Here is a 26143-nt window from a genome sequence, read left to right as displayed (position 1 = left end):
ATATATATATATATATTTTTTTTTTTTTTTTTTTTTTTTTAAATAACACATTTTTACTAGTTATTTAGCAAAATACTAATATTCAGTTGAAAGTGCAATTTAAAATCTTAACTATAGGTCAAACTAGGCAATTAAATTAGATTAATTATAGAAAAAGTAAACAAAGTTATAAAAATTATTGTGACAATTTCTTTGCTCTGTGTGAATATTTTTGCCTTTAAATGCATTTCGTCCATATCTTACACTTACCTTTTAATAAGCTCTGTGGCATTGGTTGACTCCTGATACTCAATGTTAAAAACATAAAAGGAACCAAAGAAAACACAGAGATAAAATAAATATAAAATAGGAACATAAAGCATTAGAGTAGATGGAGCAGTAATGGTTGAACAGTAATTTACCATTTATTATCACAGTAAATATCTGTAATGGTACATAGAGTAAATTACTGTAATTTATTCTTTGCACTACAGAATTTCATACAAATCCTGCTCCTTTTACAGTAAAATACTGTTTCTTTTCATTACAGCTAAACACTGGCTATTTTACAGTTATTTACTGCATAATCTACAGTAAGGGTTAACAGTGTATATATATATATATATATATATATATATATATATATATATATATATATATATATATATATATATATATGTTTATATTAATATTCTTCTGTTCCTAAGGTACGCCTGTGATATAAGAGTCATTCGCCTACTGCGTGAGCGTGGACTAGGCACCAGCCCCACAAGGGGCCCGCTACACCACTCAGTGTGTGGATTTCCTCAGTGGACCTGGGGTGTTGCCGATCACCTTCCAGGAGCCCCCAGCACCTACAGTTGTGCCAAGCTGCAAGTGGCTCCTCACTGTCTACAGCCAGGACATCTTGACAAGGTTGAATGAAATCCATGCCAGGATAACATCGACGCATGGGTCCATCTTGAAGATGGATTCAACTAAAAAGGTTAGTGGATATTCATCAATTTATAATTTCTTTATTATATTCCAGCATTGGTAAAAACCCTTTGAGTAGTCTGCTTGATCTGACGATACACCATGGTTCTTCTCTTGTCTAATCTAGATCACAAAAAAGCTGGCCGGGACAGCAAGAGGAACAGGACTCTGGCTCACCTCTGTTGGCAATGAGTTTGGTCAGGTGCTGATAAGTGTGCTCACTGCCCAGGAAGGAGCAGGACTGGACAGGATGGTGGATGGGCTGGTCAGAAGATACCAGGAGGCTGGTGTGGATCCACCTGCTGTTTTGTATGTGGACTGTGGGTGCTGCACTGATGTGGGTGAGACCAAACTCAAAGCCAGGTTCAGAGGATGGCCGGAGTTGACTGTGAAATTGGACATCTGGCACTTTATGCGCAGGATTGCAGTGGGATGTACAACTGATGCTCATCAACTGTATCCCATCTTCATGTCACGGATCTCTGCGTGCATTTTTGAATGGGATGCGGCTGATGTTTCTTTGCTACGCCAAGCAAAGCGAGCACTGTTGATGTCCCAAGGTTGGCCTGCGTTGACAGATGCTGATGTCAACAAGCATCTCACCAGGGAGGAGCTGGCTCTCTATTGCCGGAGGAGGACCCGTGGGGAGGAGACTACCATCCTTCTACTTGAACAGCTTCTTACTGAGCTCATGAGCAACAAGGGCAATGACTCGCTGGGCGTTCCTCTTTTAGACAAGGAAAGGATGGGGCACATCTGGAGTGTCCAAAAAAAGCATATAAAATGCATTCAGGACCCCCCTGGTGTCTTGCTCTATACTGAAACGGGGAGCATAACCAAGGGAGGTGTTCTGCTGCGGACCTACAGATGTGCCAGGGGCTCCACGTCTCTCGAGTCCTTTCATTTACACCTCAATCGTTTCATCCCAGGTATGATTCTGCACAAACATTGTGTAAAAACGCATTAAATGTCTTTGTGTGTTTGTTTTTTAATTAAGTCCTAAACATTGTTTTTAATATTTACAGGGTACAGCGCAAATAGTCTGAACTTTCAGATTTATTTGCTGGAGGGACTAAACAGGTGGAACCAGGACCGGGAGGCTGCTTCCTTGGCATCTGAACCATCAGCTTTACGCAGCTACACAGGAGAACTTGTTCACTGTGTAAACTGCAACTTTGAAAAGCTGTTTGGGAGAAAAGTGGTGCCCAACTTTTGTCCGCCGGCACGTTACACTGGTAAGAGATTTTGCTATTGTTAATAAACCTGCAATTTCTGTGTTCTCTCCATCTACTGTATCCAGGTTGATACAGTAGGTCAATGTTCATGAGCTTTGTGCTGTGAAATCTTTGCTTGTCTTTAAATATTTGTAAGAACAAATGTATTGTTTCATGACTATTTACTGAAGTAAAGCAAGATACAAAATTATTATTACATTATTATTACATGTCATTATCAAACATAATGCTACAAGCTTTGAGGGAAATTTATTTGTACATTTTTCTGTCTTCGTTGTATTTCCATTGCATTTCATTAGATGTTTTGTCCAGAATATTTATTATGTTTTGGATCTCTGATTAAAATGTATGTTTTTGTTTGTTTCTTCCTTGACGTTGAGCTTTTAAAACTACTTGCTACTTCAACACCCAATCAAACATGGCTCTTAAAATTTGTTTATTTATGTTTCATTTATTTTTTTCAGGTGAGCTCATTGGAGTGCAGTATCTGTTCCAGCAGACTGGTCAGGCACTGCAGAACATGAACCCAGACTGTGAGCAGACTGCTGAGCTCATTGAGGATCTCAATGTGGATGAGCGAGAAGAAGATGAGGGCTTCTGTGACATCAGTGAGGATCACACTATTGTTGATCCGGAGGCTGCTCTGTCACCATCCTCCTCCACATTAAGATCGGGTTCCTCCACTGCAGTCACCAGCAGTGTCGCTTCTTTGCCAGTCTCCACATGCCCTGCACTGGTCCCTGACCCACCTGCGCAGCCTGAAGAACCAATTTCACCTGTGCCCTTAGAGCCAGAAGAGGCTACGGAAGATGATGACGAAGACAATGATGATGACGACGATGATGATGGTGATGAAGAGACTGTAAGTCCCACTAATTTCTGTCTTTACAGTGATCTAGAATAATTTTAAAATAAAGTGTAAAGTCAAACACGCATCAGGTTTATTTCCGTAGTGCAGCTTCAACATGATAACAGAAACAATTATGGAATTATGCATTGAAAAATGTAATATGCTATTTTATTTTGTTGTGCTTTCATTAGGCTGTTGACTACCAAAATATTCCGGGCTTCCAGCATGTGGACAGGCTGGCTGAATATCTGGTTGAGCTTCGGACCCACAAAAGCCTCAGCCTCATCAACCAGGAGGCCAACGAGATCATTGGTCTTTGGCAAAGCCTGCATGACCAAGACAAGAAGCGGGTGGTGTATGCAGCTCGACACCAGAAGCGACTGCTGAGTGGGCGATTTAAAACACCCAAGAAGCCCACTCACACCCCTGGCGTGGAGAGCACTACCAGATGTGTGCTGGGTGCAAGCAGTGCTCCTGCTCAGTGGCCTGACTGTTGCCGTCTTGTGGAGACCATCTTTATTAGGCTTTGTACCATCCACCCTAGTCCCAAGCGAAAAGGCAAGGGAACCCTTTCAAGATGGTCTCTGATCCTGCAAGACTACCGCAGGATTAGGCAACTCGTACTCGGCAACAGCTTGGTAATGGGAGGTACATCCATGCAGCTGGTTGAGGTAAACCAGAATACCCTGATTCAGTGGTTTAATAACAGACAGAAGAAACAGGAGCTGTCTGTGCTGCTTCAGGGTATTCAGTTGCCTCAACACCTCCCAGAAGCCCAGGAGCCTCTCCCAGTTGCCAAAAGTCTTCGGACAGAGCCAGACCAACCAGGAGAGCAGCACCAGTATGTGTTACCAGAGAGCACAGCAGGTCAGGCAAGGCAGAGGCAGACATCTGTTGGACGACCCCCACTCAGACCCAAGGCACCAGTACAGACCCAGGTCATATTTACACCACCAGCACCTGGAGCATCGCTGCAGATGGTACCCAACATATACATCCCAGCTACACCAGGGTACCAGGGTATGCCGATGTTTCAGGGTGTACCAATGTTCCAGGCTGTGCCAATGGTCCAGGGAATCCCTATGGCCCAGGGTATCCCGATGATGCAAGGAGTGCAGATGGCCCAGGGTATCCCAATGGTGCAGGGAATGCCACTCAGACAGCCACCACTTCAGCCAACAATGTCCAGTACCAGCTCACAGCCTGCTGCATCACCGTCCACATCTGGAGCCATTCCCAAAAGACCGTACCGTAGAACTGTTCAAGCGAACACTTGTAAAAAGTGTGGGCAGTTCAAAACAAATGCCACAGGCCATAGCCAACTCAGGGGCAGGGTGTACTGCCCACAGACTGAAACTTTAACTAAAGAAGAGTGGCTAGAGGAAATGAAAAGGACCAACCCAAAATAATGTGTTTGTTTGTTTGTGTATGTATATAGTGTAATAGTTCTTCAGTTTATTCAATTTCACTTGCTGTTAGTTTATATTTTTATTTAACATTTTCTTTAAATAGTGTATTTATTTTGTTGACATTTTATTTAACTTTTATATTATTTATGTGTGTGTGTGTGTGTGTGTATAGTGTTTACAGTTTATAACCATAATAATTCAATTTATTCTATTTCACTTGTTTTTTTGCACATTTTACTTTTTAATAATTTATTTTGTTAACATTTTATTTAACTTATTTATTATTTATATATGTGTGTGTATTTATATAGTTTATAACCATAATAGTTCTACAGTTTATTCTATTTCACTTGTTGTTGGTTTCTATTTTATTGCGCATTTTATTTAAATAGTGTATTTATTTTGTTAACATTTTATTTAATTTATTATTTATATATGTGTGTGTGTGTGTGTGTGTGTGTGTGTGTGTGTACAGAGTATATAAAGTTTACAACCATAATAGATCTTCAATTTATACTATTTCACTTGTTGGTTTCTATTTTATTTCACATTTTATAAAAAATAATTTATTTTGTTAACATTTTATTTAACTGTTTATTATTTATGTGTATGTCTATAGTTTATACACTTTATAACCATAATAGTTCTTCAATTACCTTGTTTGATTCTGTTTTATTGCACTTTTTATTTAAAGTTTATTTATTTTGTTGACATTTTATTTAACTTATTTATTATTTATATGTGTGTGTATGTATAAAGTGTATACAGGTTACAACCATAATAGTTAAATTTATTCTATTTCACTTATTGTTGGTTTCTAAATTTATTTAACATTTTATTTAATTTGTTAATTTTGTATTTATTCTGTTAATATTTAACATTTAATTTTTAAGAATTTTTATTCCATGTTCATTACTGTTTTGTTGACCATTGTTAAATAAATATTGCATTAATAAATGTCCTTGACTTTTAAGTCCACTTTGTGTCGGTTTCTGTTTGTATTTAACGTTTTATTAACATTGTTTATTTATATTGTTAATACTGTATTATTAATAACAAATTTATTATTTTTACATTTTCTACTCTATATTCATTACTGTTCTGTTGACAATTGTTAGATAAATAATGCATATATAAATAACTGACTACTTGACTTTTAATTCCATATACACTATGCACACTATATATACACACACACATATATATATGTGTGTGTGTGTGTACACTATATACTCTATGACATTTCTATAGATAATTTGTACATCAAAATACAGAACAATAATAACCATAAGCATAACAATGCTACAACAAATACTAAATAGTGACACATTCAAGTTAGTATGCTTTATTTTTCATAAAAGAATGTCAAAAAACACAAGAATAAAGCGCTTTGGCATATTTTATTTACCTTGGAGCATTACACATTTAAACAGTTAGTTTATTGACTAATAATTAACCAATAACAATAAAGCGTCTTTAGCTGGATTCGAACCCCAATCTTGGTGAGCACCTGCAATAGAAATCAATGTAACTCAAATTGCGTTGTTTTAACACAGAACAGTATCACTATGCGTGACGTAAAGCAGGTGCAGGGAAGGCGTGTCCGGGAAGCTTAGAATTCACCCTTTCCTTTCTTCGTTTTTTCCCCCTCTTCTTCCCTTTTTCTCTTTCTTTCTTCCCCCCTTTCTTCCCTTCTTCCCCTTCTTTGTTGGACGATTGTTCCCCAGCTTGAACGCAGCGCCTTAGACCGCTCGGCTATCCTGACATGCAAACTTGGCAGGAGCTGTCTCCTGGGAGCCACAACGCAGTACCGTGACATGGAATCTGGTGTTTTACAGCTTGCCCAGCTCCGGCTGTCCAGCTCATTGGCGCCGCAGGCAGCTTAGCTGTGCTCGCCTCCTGGGGCTGCGCCTAGTTTCAATAGCCAACACTTGACAGCTGTCATTGCTTACGGCCACACCACCCTGAGGGGGCTATAGAGCAAACAGGAAGTGAGTTGGCAGCAGTAAGGAGAGAAAGGCTCTCCCCATTTTGTTTGTCTACCTTTTTGTTTATTGACCTTGAGTGTTTTTGTTTGTTTTCTTTTTTGTCTTTAAAAACCACCTAACAGCAGCATTTTGCTGACTGAAGGGTGGTTACGTAGTGTGTTTTATTTTTAATCATGGACAGATTCCCCGGCAACGACATGGAAATGGAGGGACTTGCACGAAAGGATAAAGAAAATGGGCTGGATAACAGACGAAGAGATAAAGAAAATGGACTTGACAACAGACAAAGAGATAAATAAAATGAAGAGCCCGGCCAACGAAGAGGTGAGAAAGGTAAGGATAAGCAAGAGGTACAAAGAAGAGTATGCACAAAGAAAGCAACAGTAACTGTAGAAGTAGAAAATGTAAAAGATGCAAGAAGATTTGATATAACCAAAGCAGTCACGGAGCTGATTGGAGCAGGAAGAATTCTGGCGGTGAAACCCAAACAAACAAAGGGAGTATGAAGTAACAATGGAGACTGAAGATGACACGGAAATTTTAATAGACAATGGATTGACAATTAAAGGAGTGAAATCTGAAGTACGGAGGTTACAAAACAGAGACTATGTTGTTTCGTTCAAGCATCTGCCTGTTTACCTAGCAGATGAAGAAATTTTAAGCGAGCTAGAGAGATGGGGAGTTTTCCCAATATCTAAAATTAAAAGAAGATTGCATCCTGGCACAAACATAGAAGATGGAACAAGGTTTGTAAAAAACAGATTTCCAGAAGAGATGGTCTCCTTACCATACAGTACCAAAATCGAGACGGCGGAAGGGCCACAGCACTTTAGAGTCATGCACACCAATCAGGTAAAAACCTGTCGACTATGCATGAGCTCAGAAAATGTGATGAAGGAACGCCCAGAATTCAGGTGCTTCAAATGTGACGAAAGGGGACATTTCGCAAGGACCTGTACAGCGGTGTGGGGCCCGGATTGTAAATTGGCCCTAATACCTGCAGGGAGCTTGTCACGCTGAGTTGGCTTTGTCCGCTCCATTGACCAACGCGTACGCCTTGTTTTATCCTTGCAGGCCCAACTTCGGTGGTGAAAGCACTTGTGGGGTTTCTGTAGTGTAGCGGTCATCACGTTCGCCCAACACGCGAAAGGTCCTCGGTTCGAAACCGAGCAGAAACAGTGCTCTTCTTTTGGCGAGAAAATAATAGCATCCACTTCCGCACCAGCAATGATCGTCGACAGGCACCCAATCAAAAAGGGTTATCTGCCTGATTTGTCTGAAGGTTTCAGTAGTGTAGTGGTTATCACGTTCGCCTCACACGCGAAAGGTCCCCAGTTCGAAACTGGGCGGAAACACCCTCTGGCTTTTATGACAATTGTCAAATCAGGCTTCTGTTGAGTACTGACATTCACTGAAAACATTCTTTCTGCAGAGCGGTGTGAGGCTAGAAGTTTGAATTCAACTCAGTGTTTACCTCCCCTCGCGGTGTCGCAAACTTGCGTAGAATTTGATTTCTTTTAGCTTTGTGTTGTGCATGAGCAGGTGGCCAGTGCGTTTGCGGGCCCTTCTCGGTGCAGACCGTACAAGACAGCTCTATAAAAAAAAGACTATAAATACTTGAAGCAGCACTGGCCTATTGGTTTCCGTAGTGTAGTGTTTATCATGTTTGCATTACACGCTAAAGGTCTCCTGTTCGAAACTGGTCGGAAGCATACAATTAGCGGACCCCTTTGTCCAAAGCGACATACAATAGTGGAGGTATTCAACAAGACGAGGCAATGCATACGAAAAAGGGCTATTTATTCCAAGTAATTTGTTTGTGCTCAGAGAATTTAGTGCTGGAGTAGGAGTTTCGTTTTCTTTAGAGAGAGGAATATTCACCGGGGTGCGGGTGTACTCTGAAGAAATGGGTGTTAGCTGTCGTTTGAAGGACACCAGTGTATCCGTAATCCGAGTGGGAATGGAAAGGTGATTCCACCAGCGTAGAACATTGAATGAAAAAATTGTGGAAAGTGACTTTACGTCTCTCTGCGCTGGCACCACAAGACAGTGCTCTCACCCTAACCGGAGGCTTCTGTGGTTATCACGATGGCTTTACAAGCGGAGGGTCTCCTGTTAGAAACTGGGCGGAAACATTCAGATTTGCTTTTACGCACATTCTCAATTGGCTCTCTGCTCACTGGATGATCCACGATACAAGGGCATGGATCTGTCAAATGTCATGACTTGACGTTGTACGAGGATTTGACGAAAAAATGCCCTGCAAACCTTAAAAAGCAACGCCATCCCAGGACAACTCGTTTGATCCCCTTTCAGTGCACTTGCATTAAAGCCCGCGTGATGCGGCACTTTGTCAGTGTTACTGTATCATTCGGACATGGGGGCAGAGAGTTAAAGACTTCAGCCTGAGCGCACTGCCGCAGGCTCGGTTTGTCAGAAGTGGGATTTGAACCCACGCCTCCAGGGGAGACTGCGACCTGAACGCAGCGCCTTAGACAGCTCGGCCATCCTGACATGCAAACTTGGCAGGAGCTGTCTCCTGGGAGCCACACCGCAGTACCGTGACATGGAATCTGGTGTTTCACAGCTTGCCCAGCTCCGGCTGTCCAGCTCATTGGCGCCGCAGGCAGCTAAGCTGTGCTCGCCTCCTGGGGCTGCGCCTAGTTTTAATAGCCAACACTTGACAGCTGTCATTGCTTACGGCCACACCACCCTGAGGGGGCTATAGAGCAAACAGGAAGTGAGTTGGCAGCAGTAAGGAGAGAAAGGCTCTCCCCATTTTGTTTGTCTACCTTTTTGTTTATTGACCTTGAGTGTTTTTGTTTGTTTTCTTTTTTGTCTTTAAAAACCACCTAACAGCAGCATTTTGCTGACTGAAGGGTGGTTATGTAGTGTGTTTTATTTTTAATCATGGACAGATTCCCCGGCAACGACATGGAAATGGAGGGACTTGCACGAAAGGATAAAGAAAATGGGCTGGATAACAGACGAAGAGATAAAGAAAACGGACTTGACAACAGACAAAGAGATAAATAAAATGAAGAGCCCGGCCAACGAAGAGGTGAGAAAGGTAAGGATAAGCAAGAGGTACAAAGAAGAGTATGCACAAAGGAAGCAACAGTAACTGTAGAAGTAGAAAATGTAAAAGATGCAAGAAGATTTGATATAACCAAAGCAGTCACGGAGCTGATTGGAGCAGGAAGAATTCTGGCGGTGAGACCCAAACAAACAAAGGGAGTATGAAGTAACAATGGAGACTGAAGATGACACCGAAATTTTAATAGACAATGGATTGACAATTAAAGGCGTGAAATCTGAAGTACGGAGGTTACAAAACAGAGACTATGTTGTTTCGTTCAAGCATCTGCCTGTTTTCCTAGCAGATGAAGAAATTTTAAGCGAGCTAGAGAGATGGGGAGTTTTCACCATATCTAAAATTAAAAGAAGATTGCATCCTGGCACAAACATAGAAGATGGAACAAGGTTTGTAAAAAACAGATTTCCGGAAGAGATGGTCTCCTTACCATACAGTACCAAAATCGAGACGGCGGAAGGGCCACAGCACTTTAGAGTCATGCACACCAATCAGGTAAAAACCTGTCGACTATGCATGAGCTCAGAAAATGTGATGGAGGAATGCCCAGATTTCAGGTGCTTCAAATGTGACGAAAGGGGACATATCGCAAGGACCTGTACAGCGGTGTGGGGCCCGGATTGTAAATTGGCCCTAATACCTGCAGGGAGCTTGTCACGCTGAGTTGGCTTTGTCCGCTCCATTGACCAACGCGTACGCCTTGTTTTATGCTTGCAGGCCTAACTTCGCTGGTGAAAGCACTTGTGGGGTTTCTGTAGTGTAGCGGTCATCACGTTCGCCTAACACGCGAAAGGTCCTTGGTTCGAAACCAAGCAGAAACAGTGCTCTTCTTTTGGCGAGAAAATAATAGCATCCACTGCCGCACCAGCAATGATCGTCGACAGGCACCCAATCAAAAAGGGTTATCTGCCTGATTTGCCTGAAGGTTTCCGTAGTGTAGTGGTTATCACGTTCGCCTCACACGCGAAAGGTCCCCAGTTCGATACTGGGCGGAAACAACCTCTGGCTTTTATGACAATTGTCAAATCAGGCTTCTGTTGAGTACTGACGTTCACTGAAAACATTCTTTCTGCAGAGCGGTGTGAGGCTAGAAGTTTGAATTCAACTCAGTGTTTACCTCCCCTCGCGGTGTCGCAAACTTGCGTAGAATCTGATTTCTTTTAGCTTTGTGTTGTGCATGAGCAGGTGGCCAGTGCGTTTGCGGGCCCTTCACGGTGCAGACCGTACAAGACAGCTCTATAAAAAAAAGACTATAAATACTTCAAGCAGCACTGGTCTATTGGTTTCCGTAGTGTAGTGTTTATCATGTTTGCATTACACGCTAAAGGTCTCCTGTTCGAAACTGGTCGGAAGCATACAATTAGCGGACCCCTTTGTCCAAAGCGACATACAATAGTGGAGGTATTCAGCAAGACAAGGCAATGCATATGAAAAAGGGCTATTTATTCCAAGTAAGTTGTTTGTGCTTAGAGAATTTAGTGCTGGAGTAGGAGTTTCGTTTTCTTTAGAGAGAGGGATATTCACCGGGGTGCGGGTGTACTCTGAAGAGATGGGTGTTAGCTGTCGTTTGAAGAAGACCAGTGTATCCGTAATCCGAGTGGGAATGGGAAGGTGATTCCACCAGCGTAGAACATTAAATGAAAACATTGTGGAAAGTGACTTTCCGTCACTCTGCGCTGGCACCACAAGACAGTGCTCTCACCCTAACCGGAGGCTCCTGTGGTTATCACGATGGCTTTACAAGCGGAGGGTCTCCTGTTAGAAACTGGGCGGAAACATTCAGATTTGCTTTTACGCACATTCTCAATTGGCTCTCTGCTCACTGGATGATCCACGATACAAGGGCATGGATCTGTCAAATGTCATGACTTGACGTTGTACGAGGATTTGACGAAAAAATGCCCTGCAAACCTTAAAAAGCAACGCCATCCCAGGACAATTCTTTTGATCCCCTTTCAGTGCACTTGCATTAAAGCCCGCGTGATGCGGCACTTTGTCAGTGTTACTGTATCATTCGGACATGGGGGCAGAGAGTTAAAGACTTCAGCCTGACCGCACTGCCGCAGGCTCAGTTTGTCAGAAGTGGGATTCAAACTGTAGGGATAGTTTACAGTTTAACCCAAAGAATAACCAGTCTGGTAGATGAAGAAGAGCCGGAGTCAGAGATTTAAATAAATAAATCAAGTTTACTGAAGATAGTTTGCAGTTTCATCTGCAGAAGCCAGCTTTGCCGCTCTGCTTACAATCACCAATCAATAACAATTATACTCTCACATAACGTCATTTACTGCGTCATACATATAGGTGTTCTAACATAATTTGGTTAAAACACAGATAGACTAGGAACATTTCCACGTGAGGTTCGTGCGTACAATTCTGAACAATATCTAAACATAAACATCCTTTAGACTGATTAGAGCTGACTCCAGACCTGTGAAATGGATCAACAATCAAATAGAACACACACACATAAAGTATAATCTGTTTCTTATCCAAGGCTGAGTGTATTTTTAGCCGTCTTTATCAAAACTGGTTAAAAACCGGTATAATCTACATTCAGACGTTTATAATTCCTTACCACACAAAGTCTATCTTGAATAAAAAGTAGAATCACTTTAAAATAATTAACCGTAAAAATAGCAAAATCACTTTAGACAATATTAACTCGTAGAAATAACAATAGAAACAGCTGCTTCCAGTCCTCAGCCCTCAGTTCCTCTCAAGGTCTCCATGACCTCTGACCTAGATTGGTGGTTTCTGAAAATAGGTACAAAGAGACAGGCAAATGCACTGAACATTCTTATATTAAGCAATGTGTTAACTTATTAATTAAAATCGATTCACAGTTAAATACTGAGAAACAGGATGATGAAAAGGATAAACGGTGGTCCATAATGAGACGGATTGGAAAGCAGAAATCCGAATCCTTCAGTCGCCCCTTTTGACCAGAATGGAGTTCAAACTCCGCTTCCGGTCAACCAGTGAGGTCATTAAGGAGAGTGAAAGTGATGACCCGTGCTCCCTTAATAAGAACACAGAGTTTCTTCGCCCCTTCTTGGACAAGCTGGAACCTAAAAATTCCAGTCCCCAAGCTAAGGGCTCTTCCACTCTTCACCCACAAAAGGAGTTCACGTTTCTCATCATCTGTGGGATAAGGGTCCTGCAAGCTGAAGTGAAAACATACAAAAAAACAACAGCAGACCAAAGTCCAGAATGTGAACACAAATGTGCAAGCCCTAAAAGTCCTCCAGAAGTAAACAACTCGTAATTTCCATCGATACTTCCTCTGATGCATCTACAACTTGCTCCTACTCTAAATCCAAACATACAGGCCAATTCTAAGGCTCAGAGATTCTCTGATCAGACACAAAAGGTCTCTGTTCTACACAACATCCAAACAATTATGTTCCTCTGCACTTGAGGACACACACACATAGACAGAGAGTGTTTTACTGCAGCATTTGCCTTTAACACAAATGACTTCAACTCAATTCTCTGCTTATTTTTCCTATGCTAGAGTGAGGATGCTTTCTGGACCATTGTGGTTAGTGACTTAGCCAATGTCACTATTTAAATGCCATCAAGTCTAAAAAATTTAACATTAATATTCAGATAGAAAAGAGTTAACTGTAATTAACCTTTGTATTCTCAGTAAATGTAGACATGTGTTTGTAACCTAATATGCATGGCAGTCTTTAATTTCACAGCTATAAGCTAATAAAATTATTATTATTATTATTCCAGAGAGTAATCTGAACCAGGAAAAGAGGTAATTATTAACCATTGCAAACAAAGCAGGATAACCCATCCAATTAAAGCTCATCTCATGGTCTGCATCATCTTTTCCTCAGATTAACTCAGCATTATTGACTTCTGCAAATGTCTGGCATTTCGCTTATACAATCTGTAATAATATAACACTCATTTCAGAGGTTAGTGACAATATTCATACAACAGGGACGAATCATTCCCTCAGGACAATAAGCATTATTGTACCATAGATATGAATATTGTGACAGCTCATAACTAAGTTTGCTTTAGGTGTTGAACTCGCACAAACTTATTCTTAAAATTCTCTGTCCAGTTTCAACTAGATTTACATGATCTTTTATCAGGTTTCAAAGTTTCCCTGTTCATAATCAATGTCTTTTCTGAGACAATCAGCTGGTGTGTTTTGTTTTCTTAATATTGTTGCTAAGCATGTCGATAATAGAAACAAAACACAACTCATGGCTTCACTCAAACAGTCTCTGTCTCTCTGTTTCATGCACATAAATTTTCAATAGTCTTAGACTATAAAATTAAAATTATTACAATTCAGAATCTTTAATCATTCACCAACGTTCCAAATGTCAAAAGTTTTTATCTCTTAAAACTCAGTTGGAACTATTTAAAGACTAAGAGAATTTCTTGTAATTATTTTACCTTAACTGCTTAGTTCCATTCAGCTGTGTTATCCAAACCATCTCACAGCCAGTCTTTATCTTTAGCCAACACCATCTCGAAAATGTCCTTCGTCATGCATAAGGACCTGCATCAGTAAAATACTATGAAAAATCAGACACATCAGTTAAAAAATCATCTCAGCTTCACATTCAGGAATTCAGCATTCTTAAAATTCAGACATATAAAATATCCAGTGCTGTTAAAGCAGCCAACCACATTGATATTGGTAAAATTTAAAGAAACTTTACTGTCTCCAATGGTTCTTGAAAGCCCATTGCCATTATCTTTTTACCAATCATCTCCTTCAGGGTATCATACCCTGGCATAGTCCGTTGATGCTTGTCACAAGGACAGACATGTCCTCAATAAAGGCAGGATTCTCGTGATCAGGTCTGGACGGGGCCACTGAGGCAGATTACTGTAACTTCAAACAGTTCCCCTCTAAGGATGCTTTAGGCCGATAGAGCATCACCCCAGTCCAGCACCATCTTTCACATTAAACATCCCCCTTTTCGGGTAGATGCCCCGGGGTTTACGAGGGGTCCCATGCCTTAGGTTGTTTTCCGCTTTGGCCGAGGGAAAATCTTACCCATCTTAGGGAACCCCCCTTCGTGCCCACCGGTCAACTGCCACTCACACTGCAAGCTCCTGTGCAGGCTTCCTCCTTGATTCAGAATTTTCTACATGGGAAAGTGCAGTCAAGAACCATGAAAGCCATTGAGACTACCTACTAGAATTCAAACATTGAGACAGGTTAATCAAACACTTAAATCAACTGAATATCAAGCTGAGATTATTCAGGGAGTTTAGATATCACCCTGATCCATTCAGTGTCAGGGTCTACTACCTCAGTATAGCCATCAGGCCCTGTATGTGATGGTGGAGACTAAAGATAAGACAAAAGTTACAAACAGTAATAAACCACTGAAGACAAGACAAAAAATTTCCAAACAGTAATAACAACTGTTCAAATTAATTATCTCTATAGCTCAGTGGTTATATTAGTGTTTTTCAAGATGCTTCAACAAAAGCATTTTCCTTCATTCATTTCTCTGTTCGCTTAGTCTCTTTATTAATCCGGGGTCGCCACAGCAGAATGAACTGCCAACCTATCCAGCACGTTTTTATGCAGCGGATGCCCTTCCAGCTGCAACCCATCACTGGGAAAACAAACAAAAGCATTTTGCAATCTCTTATTTGTTAACTTTGATGTTTAATTACTAATACCTCTATGAGTGCATACAAATTGAAATGTAGAAACTTTGTATTCATTCTAACATTTCATTTGCATCTGTGTTTTGTGATTTCCAACTGAGCACTGTGCTTATCAATTGTTATGGAACAGGCAGATAGCAGCTCTTAGCTGACATCTAATGAGAGAGAAAGAGAGTTTTGAGCAATCCAGAACGAAAATGCATGTTTACTAAGTTTAATCATACATTAAACATAACATTAACTTCAATAACATAATTTTGCTGTAATATCTTTTTACTCAAGCCCGTCCTAAAACATATAAAACAGAGTTGACATGCATTTTCCAAGTAATGCTGTTACAGTCAACAATAGTTTTAGATCTTTCAGGGGTTAACTGCATCCATCAAAGTATTATTTGAAACCCCTATTTATGTTACATATATATTATTAAAATACATATATCCAACCATAAAGCTGCTTGTTTGCACAGACTTACATGGCACATTTTTATTCAGACATGTCTCTGTTATTTTTACAGCCAAAACCAAGCTCATGGTGAGGGCTAAACCAAGATAACAGTGCAGTCACACAGAATCGTATCTTCTAAGACAAAACATAAGCTATTCTTTATTCCCATAATGTTACTGTCAGTTTCTGTGCTTAGTTTTTGCTACTAGCCCCTCAATATTTAGATTTTAGCTTTTCAATGACAACTAAATGCCAATGCAATCCTATTTTTTTTTCTTAAAATCAGTTCTAAAATAATTTTAAACCTGAGAGCTTAGCTGAGCCATTTGCTGCATTCTGCTCTCACCTATTTCTTTTTATATCTGAGTTCAACACCAAAAGCAAGAAGAAATTGAGAGGGCAATCTTACCAACAGTGCTTGGCTTCTGCTTGATGAATCTGCAAACCATCCCAAGATATGCAAACTGTCCAGACCGGTCCAATCCAGTTAGGGTCATAACTTTTTTTGTGATTGCTTCTGGTGCATCATTGATCAATCGACCTCACCCTGATATTTCTAGGTATCTTGTCTGACTTTTGTGGCCACTACTATCTAATGGATCTCTATTATAATGTTATATGTTATTTTTTTTCAATTATTTCTTTCCCTAATAATCTGACCTACACTATTCTTATGGCATGCCTTTTGTCTGTGATGTAGTTAGATAGCAGTGGTGGAACTAATTACAATCTCGGGTTAATTTAGTCCACTACTAAATAAAAACCAGTCCAAGTTTTATCCCCGAGAATGTCTTAAAACACACCCATCAACTGAGTATTTTAACTCTGGGTGAAGTACGAGGTACACCCCTCAACTACTGTTACACTTATAACTTATCACTATAGGTGTACCGCAAAAATGCACCAGCTCGCTAAGGGATTCCACACAAATCTACCACAAATTTCTGTGAATCCACCGGCGCCTTTCATTCACGTCTGAATGAGAGACCAACACTTTCATTCACGTCTGAATGAGAAACCAACAGCGTTCCGTTACTACCCACTACTTCACAGACAATACCTAGTCTATAATTTTTAAATCTTCCTACCTTCATTTTGTTGATTGATCAATGGTGTTACCAGTAAATAAGTGCCCGCATCCTCCACCAAAACTATAGGGATAGTTTACAGTTTAACCCAAAGAATGACCAGTCTGGTAGATGAAGAAGAGCCGGAGTCAGAGATTTAAAAAAATAAATCAAGTTTACTGAAGATAGTTTGCAGTTTCATTCGCAGAAGCCAGCTTCAACACTCGCAATGAGTTCCTAGGCCGCTCTGCTTACAGTCACCAATCAATAACAATTATACTCTCACATAACGTCATTAACTGCGTCACACATACAGGTGTCCTAACCTGATTGGTTAAAACACAGATAGACTAGGAACATTTCCACGTGAGGTTCGTGTATACAATTCTGAACAATATCTTAAGCATAAACATCAGACATCCCTTAGACTGATTAGAGCTGGCTCCAGACCTGTGAAACGGATCAACAATCAAATAGAACACACACACACAAAGTATAATCTGTTTCTTATCCAAGGCTGAGTGTACTGTCAGCCGTCTTTATCAAAACTGGTTAAAAACTGGTATAATCTACATTCAGGCAGTTATATTCTTACTACACAAAGTCTATCTTGAATAAAAAGTAGAATCACTTTAAAATATTTAACCGTAAAAATAGCAAAATCACTTAAGACATTTTAGACAGTATTAACTCCTAGAAATAACAATAGAAACAGCTGCTTCCAGTCCTCAGCCCTCAGTTCCACTCAAGGTCTCCATGACCTCTGACCGAGTTTGCTGGCTCCTGAAAATAGGTATAAAGAGACAGGCAAATGCACTGAACATTCTTATATTAAGCAATGTGTTAACTTATTCATAAATTAAAATCAATTCACAGTTAAGTACTGAGAAACAGGATGATAAAAAGGATAAACGTTGGTCCATGATAAGATGGACTGGAAAGCAGAAATCCATATGCCTCACTATTGATCCATTTAATGTCTCCTACATGCATGGAGTCCTATCCATTGTGTTGTACTGATGTCTACACCTACAACAACCATAAACCCAACCTCACAGTAATCTGTTGTGTTTTAGCAACATCTACACCAACCATAAGCCTAAACCCCACCTCAAGATAAACTTTTGTGTACCGTGAAGGTCTGCGCCGACCACAACCATAAACATTACTCACTTGCAAAAGCCCTTCCATGGAGCCTGGATAGCTCAGTCGGTAGAGCATCAGACTTTTGATCTGAGGGTCCAGGGTTCAAGTCCCTGCTCGGGCGTTTAAGACTTTTTGTGAAGCCACAGCTTTTGCCGTTGAGCTATCGCTTACTGAAAGTTATATCTGGATGCAAAACACATGTACTGGGAATGAGGAAATGGCTGTATAGGCAGTCTTGTAGTCGTGGCCGAGTGGTTAAGGCGATAACCTTGAAATCCATTGGGGTCTCCCTGCACAGGTTCGAATCCTGCCGACTACGTCCAGGCAGTGTGCAGGACTTAGTTTGCGACCTTTCTTGATTGTTTGCAATTCCATTGTTTCTTGGGAAAAGGGATGTGCTAGAATGGAAAAGCAAAACGGCAGCAGATGCCAGCTAGCTGCCCTGGGGGCTTTCCATTTTTAAAGACATATGACAGAGAATGAACATCCAGTGGCTTTCCCGTAGCTCGCCGTGATCATGAAGTGGTTAGTACTCTGCTTTGTGGCTGCAGCAACCCCTGTTCAAATCCAGGTCCCGGCAGGTTTTTCAAGGTGACATTGGCGTTGCACTCTGTCTCGCCATCCTTAATCTCCAGCCTCCTTTTAGTGCAGGCTGTGCTACTGGAACGTCCTGAATGTTTCCTAAAGTGTGGAAGACTAGGGATTCGATATGAGCAACGGGACCTTTGATGCCAGCGTGCTGTGTGGATAAGCATTGATCAAGCCACGCTTCTAAGGCATGGAAGGAATCTTTTCAATTGTTAAGTCTCCATTCATTGCCACAACAACAGAGAGAACTTCTGCAGTTGCTATTAATCCATTAAATGTCTCCTACATGACATGGAGTCCTATCTATTGTGTTGTACTGATGTCTACATCTACAACAACCATAAGGTTGTACAGGCAGTCTTGTAGTCGTGGCCAAGTGGTTAAGGCGATGGAATTGAAATCCATTGGGGTCTCCCTGCACATGTGCAGACCCGCATCAACCAGCTAGAACTGGAGGCTCAGGAACGACCGGAACAGCCAGATGAGACTGATCAAGCTGCCAAAGAGGAGATCGATAAACTTCAAGAGACTCTAGCTGCCACTACCCTAGAAATGGAGCAAGCCAACGCCAACCATGCTGATGTCACTAACAAGCTTGAGTATGTTGAACAGCTACTGGAAGAGGTAAATGCTGACTCTAAAGACAAGGACAGCAGAATCAAAGAACCTCGAAACTCACCAAAGTGAAGCCAGACAAGAGGTCAGACGACTAACGCAGCAGCTGTACTACATCAAAGAAGAGTCCAACAGCATTAAAGATGAACTCAAGCATGCATATGAACTGACACACAATGAGAAAGCTGTGGGGTCACTGCCAAAACCCTTACCATCTCCTTCTGTTCCAGACAGCCACGTATCACTATGTGGCCTGGACCTCAGAGACCTTGACAAGCTAGTCAAGAACCTGGGCAAGTTCACGCCGAATTTGCCAGGTATCCAAGATGTTCACGCCTATCTGCAAGACATTGACTTTCACCTGGAAATGAGACCCAATGTCACTGACAAAGATAGACTGTATTTGCTCCGAGCAACCTCCAGCCCTGAAGTGCGCAGCTTCCTGGACCGTCAGCCGGCTCACACAAAGACTGACTACCTCCTGCTCCAAGAAGCCCTCATCAGAGAGTTTGATGACATCGAGTCTGAACAAGGACTTGTAGTTACCCTGGAGACGAAACAAGGTTGCCATGAGTCTTCTCAAGCCTACTACAGCAGACTCAGATGAACCTACTTCGGCACCCGCAATGAACCTGAGATGGAAGAGGACCTGAACTTCAAAATCCTCTTCCTGAGAAACCTCCATCCTGGGGTAAGCCACCATCTTGGTGTTCTTGCATGCCCCCACACCATGAACACTCAGCAATTACGAGATTTGGCACACAAAGCCTACGTCAAACAAAAGACGGCTTCAGAGAAGATTGCCAAAATCCCTGCTGTTTATGACTTCAGCACTCACAGTCAAGATCTGGCCCTTGAGGGTGCCCAAGGCCCAGACAATGCTAAACTACCTCCCAGTGAGTGGAATGTGTTGTCTTACAACAGACAACGAGACTGTCATGCTGATACCAGACCCAAACAGTGGAACCGTCGCTGGAAAGGACTGTCTGGACGACAACACTCACCTGAACGTCACCGGGAGAGAGCGTGGAAAAGGTCCACCTCATTTGCAAACCAAAAGGGGACAAGCTCGTGGGAATCAAGTGGTACTTCCAAGGTAAAGCAACACCACCTTGACGCAACCAGCCCAAGAGGTCAACGAAAGAACTCACAAAGATTCCACGCTGATCGAGCTCCAACTGAATCCCCACAAGGTAAAACCTCACCATGTTTTGACACTCAAGAACTGATGAAAATGATCCTGAAAGAGTTCTTCCAACGAAGGGAAGAGGATCGGAAGTGGGAAAGGAAAGGAAAACCTGATTCTGCCTGACAAGCAATGACCTCACTAAACAGCATCTCTTCACCTCACTTACAGAGAACTGTGAACACAATAACTTCAAAGACTCAATAGACTGTACCTGAACACCAGAGTTAGATGCTAACTCAACACCTGATGCCTCAGGTCATCACTGCATCACACAAGCACTTGTGGATGAAACCCTTCCAATTCCTAAGAGTGCTGTCTTGATAATTTGCCATGCCGCTGAACTCAGAATCAATCCAAATCCTACCTGTGCCATGCCAACTCCAGTCCCTCAACTCCAAGTGACCAGGAAGGGGGAGGAACCAACCTGCTGACACAGACCCACTATCCTAAACTCTTATTTTAACACTAACTTGTTTTTGGCATTTGTGCCATTTTAGGAAGACACCTATCCCTAGCTATGTTTCCTGAACCCAATAAATGCACTCTCCCCTCCACTGCACTACTAGGACTCTCTAGTAGAGAGGAGCTATTACATATGTGACACTTGTTTGTTGTGTTAACCTCACTCAATGTCCTTATGTCTCAGTGTTCTTTTCTTTCTCTTTGTCTTTTAATTCGTTTCTCTTGCCTTATCAGGGAACCCCCACGGATGATGTTTAAGTCCAGAGCTCAGTATTAGGATTGACTCCTTTCACCAAGCCTCAAGGATCAATGCCTTAAAGGTGTGATCGCTGTATTGGTAATTTAACGTTGTAGCACCTGTCTGACGACGCGTTTTAGGCAAAACTCAAAAGATTTGTTAACCACATTTCTTCATCTTCAATCCAGAACGGAAGGGATTGAGGGTAAAGAATGAAATTTATTGGTTTGACTCTCCTCAAAACAGCATTGTAGGGTATACGTTGACTTTGACACTTGCCCTCTTCCTCCACGAGTGAGTAAAGGCCATCCAAAGTTGTTCAAATGTGCACGTTCCACATCTCGCGCATGCTTAGATGCGATAAACGCTGGCCAAAAATTAAATTCTTTGCTGATTGAGATAATGCCTATACAACTTCGTTGAACCTTCAATACCTTGGTTAGTCTTAAAAGCCTAAATTCTGATCATACTAAACTATGCTTTTCTACACCTTGAGCGTTGCTAACCCGAGCATCCCAAAGTTCCTAAACCCTGCACCAAGATTCAGTTAGTGATGATGTTGTTTGTGTCTTGTGTTTGCCTGTTCTCTCTGCTTCTGCCTGTTTGTTCCAGTGCCTGCCAATGTTCACACCGGGAACTGTCAATACGCATCCACACTGTCATTTCATTTGCACTGTCTGTATTTTGTACTGTCGTTGTATTTGCACTGTATTACTCTGTATTTTGTGCTGTCTGGAGCCAGCACCTAAGCTTTTCACTCATTATAGCACACGTGCTGCTGATGATGTGACAATAAAAGTGAGTTGATTTGAAAAAAAAAGTGGCAATGATTCAGTTAGATTTGTTTATGGATCGTTGTAATAAGGATGACAACGAAGGAAGTTAATGACACGCAAACACATCTCTAGAAGGTTTTCACAGCTACTGTGTTTTATCCAACAAACATTGCTCCCAACTTGAAGTGAGAAATTCAAAGACAACCCAGATGGGACTTGAACCCACAAAGCCCAACTCCAGAGGCTGATGCCTTATCCTTTAGGCCACTGGGCCATGTTACCAAGATTTTTTCATGGAGCTCTTGTATTCCCTCAACAAGATGCCAACGCATGGAAAACAGCACTTTGGGATCTCGATGCCAGTTTGCATTCCATCAAATAAGATGTTTGCAACTAATGGACAAACATTTTCTTTGTGTAATCATCCACATTCGTGTTTCATTGGTGCTGGGGTATGGTTTGAGACTGGTCTTGAGTTTCAAATTCCAGATGAGGCCACTCTCATTAACATGAAATCACAACCTTTCTGCAGCTATTTTCTTGTTTGCATTTCATCATCATCCACCTAACATGAGACCATTATTTGAAAGCCACCGGGTACTTGAAGTCAAGATCTCCCTCCCTCTCTCTAGCAAACTATTGACCTTAGATCATCAAGCATAAGCTTTGAGGAGACATGTCAGGATTTTTTCCATACAATTTATATGTAACCCAACAAACACAACCCAAATGGGACTTAAACCCACAATCCCTAGCTTTGAAGGCTGATTCCTTATCCATTAGGCCACTGGGCCAATACTAGCGTTTGCCATATCTGTTGTATGGCTCAGGAAGTTCTTATAACTCAGAAAACAGCACTTTAGGATTCCTATACCATATTGCATTCAGACGATCTGGTGTGTACACCTAATGACAAAACAGATTCTCTAAAGAGTTTTCCTTTTTGACCTAAGGGTATAAACCTAGCTTTTTAAAGATCACACTAGATTGTGCTGCATAGCCAACTTACCCACAATCCCCAGCTTTGAAGGCTGGTGCCTTATCCATTAGGCCACTGGGCCGCTTTTACTGCCTGTGAACTGTAATACGCATCCAGGGAGTTGCTGACGCACATAACAAAAAACAACATGAACAAAAAGTAGATAGTAGATTGGACCGGTTTCACAGAATTTTTTGTGGCACTGCCAAACAGACAAAAAAGTAGCATCTTATAGGATTTCTTTGAAAGAATTCAATTAGAATTTTGATCATATTTTGGAACCGTTCCTATAGGATTGTTTTATAGTAAAATACATAAAAATCCTTTTGGATAATTTCTACAGTATTTCAATGAGATAAAATTTATATCTTAATTAAGATATGCTTTTCTAATGTCTCTCTTAGCCTATTATACAATAGTTTTGAATGTATTATGCTGTTTGCTAAAGCTCACCTTCATGTACTTGAGTGTACAGTATTAGTGCACAAATTTCTAAAGAAACATGTCTATACCAAAAACATATACAATGTTGCTAGACCAAACTGTGGGCTGGCCCACTCGAAACAGAAGTTCACTTTGGGCCCATAGCAAGTCCACACAAAGTGGAGTGTATATAGCCACAATGGGCGAAGTATAGGTATACTATCTGAGTCAGAAGTATGTCCTATGAGCATTCTCTGTGGGTATTTAGTAATTAAAAAAATAGTAAGGTCCCACTAATACTAAGTTGAGTCCAGGCACAAAATGTGCCTATAAGGTCCCAGTAAAGCACTTTTATGCAGGGCCATTGTGGCTTTAACACAAAACAAAACTAGTTCACTTCTACTATGTAGCAAAATAGCACAATATCACTTCAAATGCATAGTTACATATTTTGAAAGCATAAAGAAAAATCAGTAATAAATGAAGCATCTAAAAATATAAAGACAACATGAACTATTTTTCAAAGGTTTGGGACAAAACTGCTTTAGTTTATAAAAATGCAGATATAAAAGTAACCTTGTAAATAATTATTCCTTTTTAATATGTTAGCTTTTCCATTTGAATATGTTAAAATATAATTTATTCCAATGATGTTAAAGCTGCATTTGAGGCATTTGTGTCCTACATAAAATAATTTGAGACAAAACAACAAAACATATAAAAATATACTTAGTTAAAAGAAAAACAAAGTAAGATTTTCATGTGTGTATTTTCTCTACCATTTGTACCTTAAAGGGTCACGAAACTCCAAAACACATTTTTTGAGCTGTTGATAGTCGTATATGTGTCCCACACTGCTAAAAACACTATTAGGACACAAATATTTCACTAAAAAGTGTAAATTGGTTGTTTTTGCGTTATTTCAAGCAAATTTGTACTTCTGGTTTGAAACTAATTTTTGAAGCTGCGTCTCAACCATGAGATAATAGTGTGTATTCCAGCGTGCAGACTGGATGTCTGTGCCAGAGTGTGTCTTATTACGTCTTACAGTGCGGCTTGAAGGACATCTTTTGCATTCAGAGCTGCTTTCGTGAAGAGATCATCGCCAACACTGCTCAAAGTTTACCATGGAGGTGAAAAGGAAGCTCCCTGACTAGGAATTGAACCCGGGCCAGAGCAGTAAGAGAACTATGTCCTAACCACAAGACCACCAGGGAAGGCCTGGCTAAAGTTTGCCCTCTAGCCTAGCTGTGGGCCTCCACTCAGGTGTGCTGCAGCTGCTCTGACAAAAATAACTCTAACGTTTGCAACCTCCTCCTAGAGAAGAGAAAGTCTCAGAGCCTGGTTCAAAGTTCTTCTACGGAGGGACTGTCACATGCTCTGTGTAAAAGCATCCTATCGACACCACAACTTGCCATGACAACAAAGCACAGCATGCGTTGAAGAAACTCCATGTTTACCGGGCCATGTGCTCTTTCCAAACAGCATGCTACTGAGCACTCCTTGCACAGTGTGTGCCAGTGGTGCAATGGATAACGTGTCTGATAACGGATCAGAAGATTCTAGATTCGACTTTTGGCTGGCTCTTTCAGGATTTATTGCATTGCTCTCAGTCAATGCACTGCAGTTGCAGTTTGCCCCTGCCAGAGTTGTTTGGTTCTACTTTGGAGTGGATCAAGTTTCTGGGGCTGCCAGCACAGAGCCTGTGGGGTGCTCCCCTGGGTTCAAAGTCTGCCCCAACTGCTCTCATGTCTTGGTCCCGTACATCCCTCAGGACTTCCAGAAGAAACCAGTACAGCCACTCTCCTGGGAAGACAGCAGTGACAGCTTGTAGACCAAAATGTTTGCTGTGAGGCTAAGGCGTTCTACTGCAGCACAGATACACATTCGGAAAGCGACAAGATTCAAAAACAAAGTGCCAACCTAAAACAAGATTGCAATCAAAATGACCACCTCAGACAAGTGTGAGCAATGTTTCGGTCTCTGCTATCTGTCTGCAAATATGCCACACAGTGCAGAAGCTCATACTACTGAAAAGGAAGTTACCTGACTGAGAAAGGTATAAATAGAAATCGGAGCCTGCTCCAAACGACCTGGTCAGCTCCAAGTGGGCTGTACAAACCTCCTGGAGTTTTCATTCATTTAGCGTCTCGTACAAGACACTGCGTCCAACCTGTTATGTTTGAATGTCAAACCTACCCCAATTCTTAACCCAACCTCACAGTTTACTGCTGTGTTTTATCAATCTCCCAACCTACCCCAACTCTTAACCCAACCTCACAGTAACAAACCTCCATGTGGGTTTCATTGATTCAATGTCTCGTACATGACACAGAATACAACCTATCGCAGTTTATTAAAATCACACCTACCCCAGCCCTAGGCCCAACCTCACGGTAACCTGCTGTGTTTTATTCAATTTTACTCCTACCCCAACCCTAAACACAACCTCAGAGTAAGCAGTTTATATTTTTTTATTATTTTTATGAATGTCTACTACAGCTACATCAATCGCAAACCCAGCCTACGTGCGGCATAAGTGCCTACCTCTTAGAGGTCATCCAGCCAACTTGCAGTGTAATCTCCTCCACTTGTAGGTCTCTGAGCTGCAGCAACACCTAAGCGCTCTGACACACAGATGCAAAAGAAACCATTGCTTTTAACCTCCTCTTGGAGAGGAGAGAGTCTCCGACCCTGGATCTCAGGTCTTCTATGGAGGGACTGTCAGGAATCCTGTAAGAGCATCCCAACCACACAACCTCTTGCCATAAAAACAAAGCAGAATGTGTGGTGAAGGAACTCCGGGTTGACAGAGCCTTGTCCTTGCTCCAAGCAATGTGCTAACAAGGTGCTGAACAGAGTGACGGGGGCACAAAGGTTAGCGCTTATGACTACGGATCAGAAGATTCTCGGTTACGGAAACCAAGAAACTGTGTATGAGTGCGTAAGTGTATGAGTGGCACTTGTGCAAGAGGAGCAGGGACGTGCCAGCGATCAGAATGAACTGGAGTTTGTGCCAAGA

At 41.4% G+C, this 26143-nt stretch overlaps 1 protein-coding gene, 1 long non-coding RNA gene and 3 other non-coding genes across 5 annotated transcripts in view; 4 read left to right on the top strand and 1 right to left on the bottom strand.

Moving 5' to 3' along the window:
* The window catches only part of LOC148680839 (uncharacterized), a 785675-nt gene that overhangs the window by 346516 nt on the left and 413016 nt on the right, over positions 1-26143 (bottom strand). The gene's annotated exons all lie outside the window — the stretch shown is intronic.
* On the top strand, positions 810-5421 carry LOC148680891 (uncharacterized). Its single transcript, XM_088650234.1, has 5 exons — positions 810-964; positions 1082-1883; positions 1980-2189; positions 2654-3051; positions 3231-5421. The coding sequence occupies exons 1-5, from the start codon at positions 947-949 to the stop codon at positions 4446-4448; spliced, it is 2646 nt and encodes an 881-aa protein (XP_088506360.1). The 5' UTR covers positions 810-946; the 3' UTR covers positions 4449-5421.
* On the top strand, positions 10279-10351 carry trnav-aac (transfer RNA valine (anticodon AAC)). Its single transcript has one exon. It is a non-coding gene; the product is annotated as a tRNA-Val (tRNA).
* trnav-cac (transfer RNA valine (anticodon CAC)) lies at positions 10456-10528 on the top strand. Its single transcript has one exon. It is a non-coding gene; the product is annotated as a tRNA-Val (tRNA).
* Positions 18089-18170, top strand: trnas-uga (transfer RNA serine (anticodon UGA)). The gene has a single exon. It is a non-coding gene; the product is annotated as a tRNA-Ser (tRNA).

The sequence above is a fragment of the Danio rerio genome, chromosome 4 (assembly GCF_052040795.2).
Source record: "Danio rerio strain M-AB ecotype USA chromosome 4, GRCz13ab, whole genome shotgun sequence".
NCBI lineage: Eukaryota > Metazoa > Chordata > Actinopteri > Cypriniformes > Danionidae > Danio > Danio rerio.
Note: the sequence above shows the minus strand (reverse complement) of the source record. Positions and strands in the feature narration are given on the sequence as shown.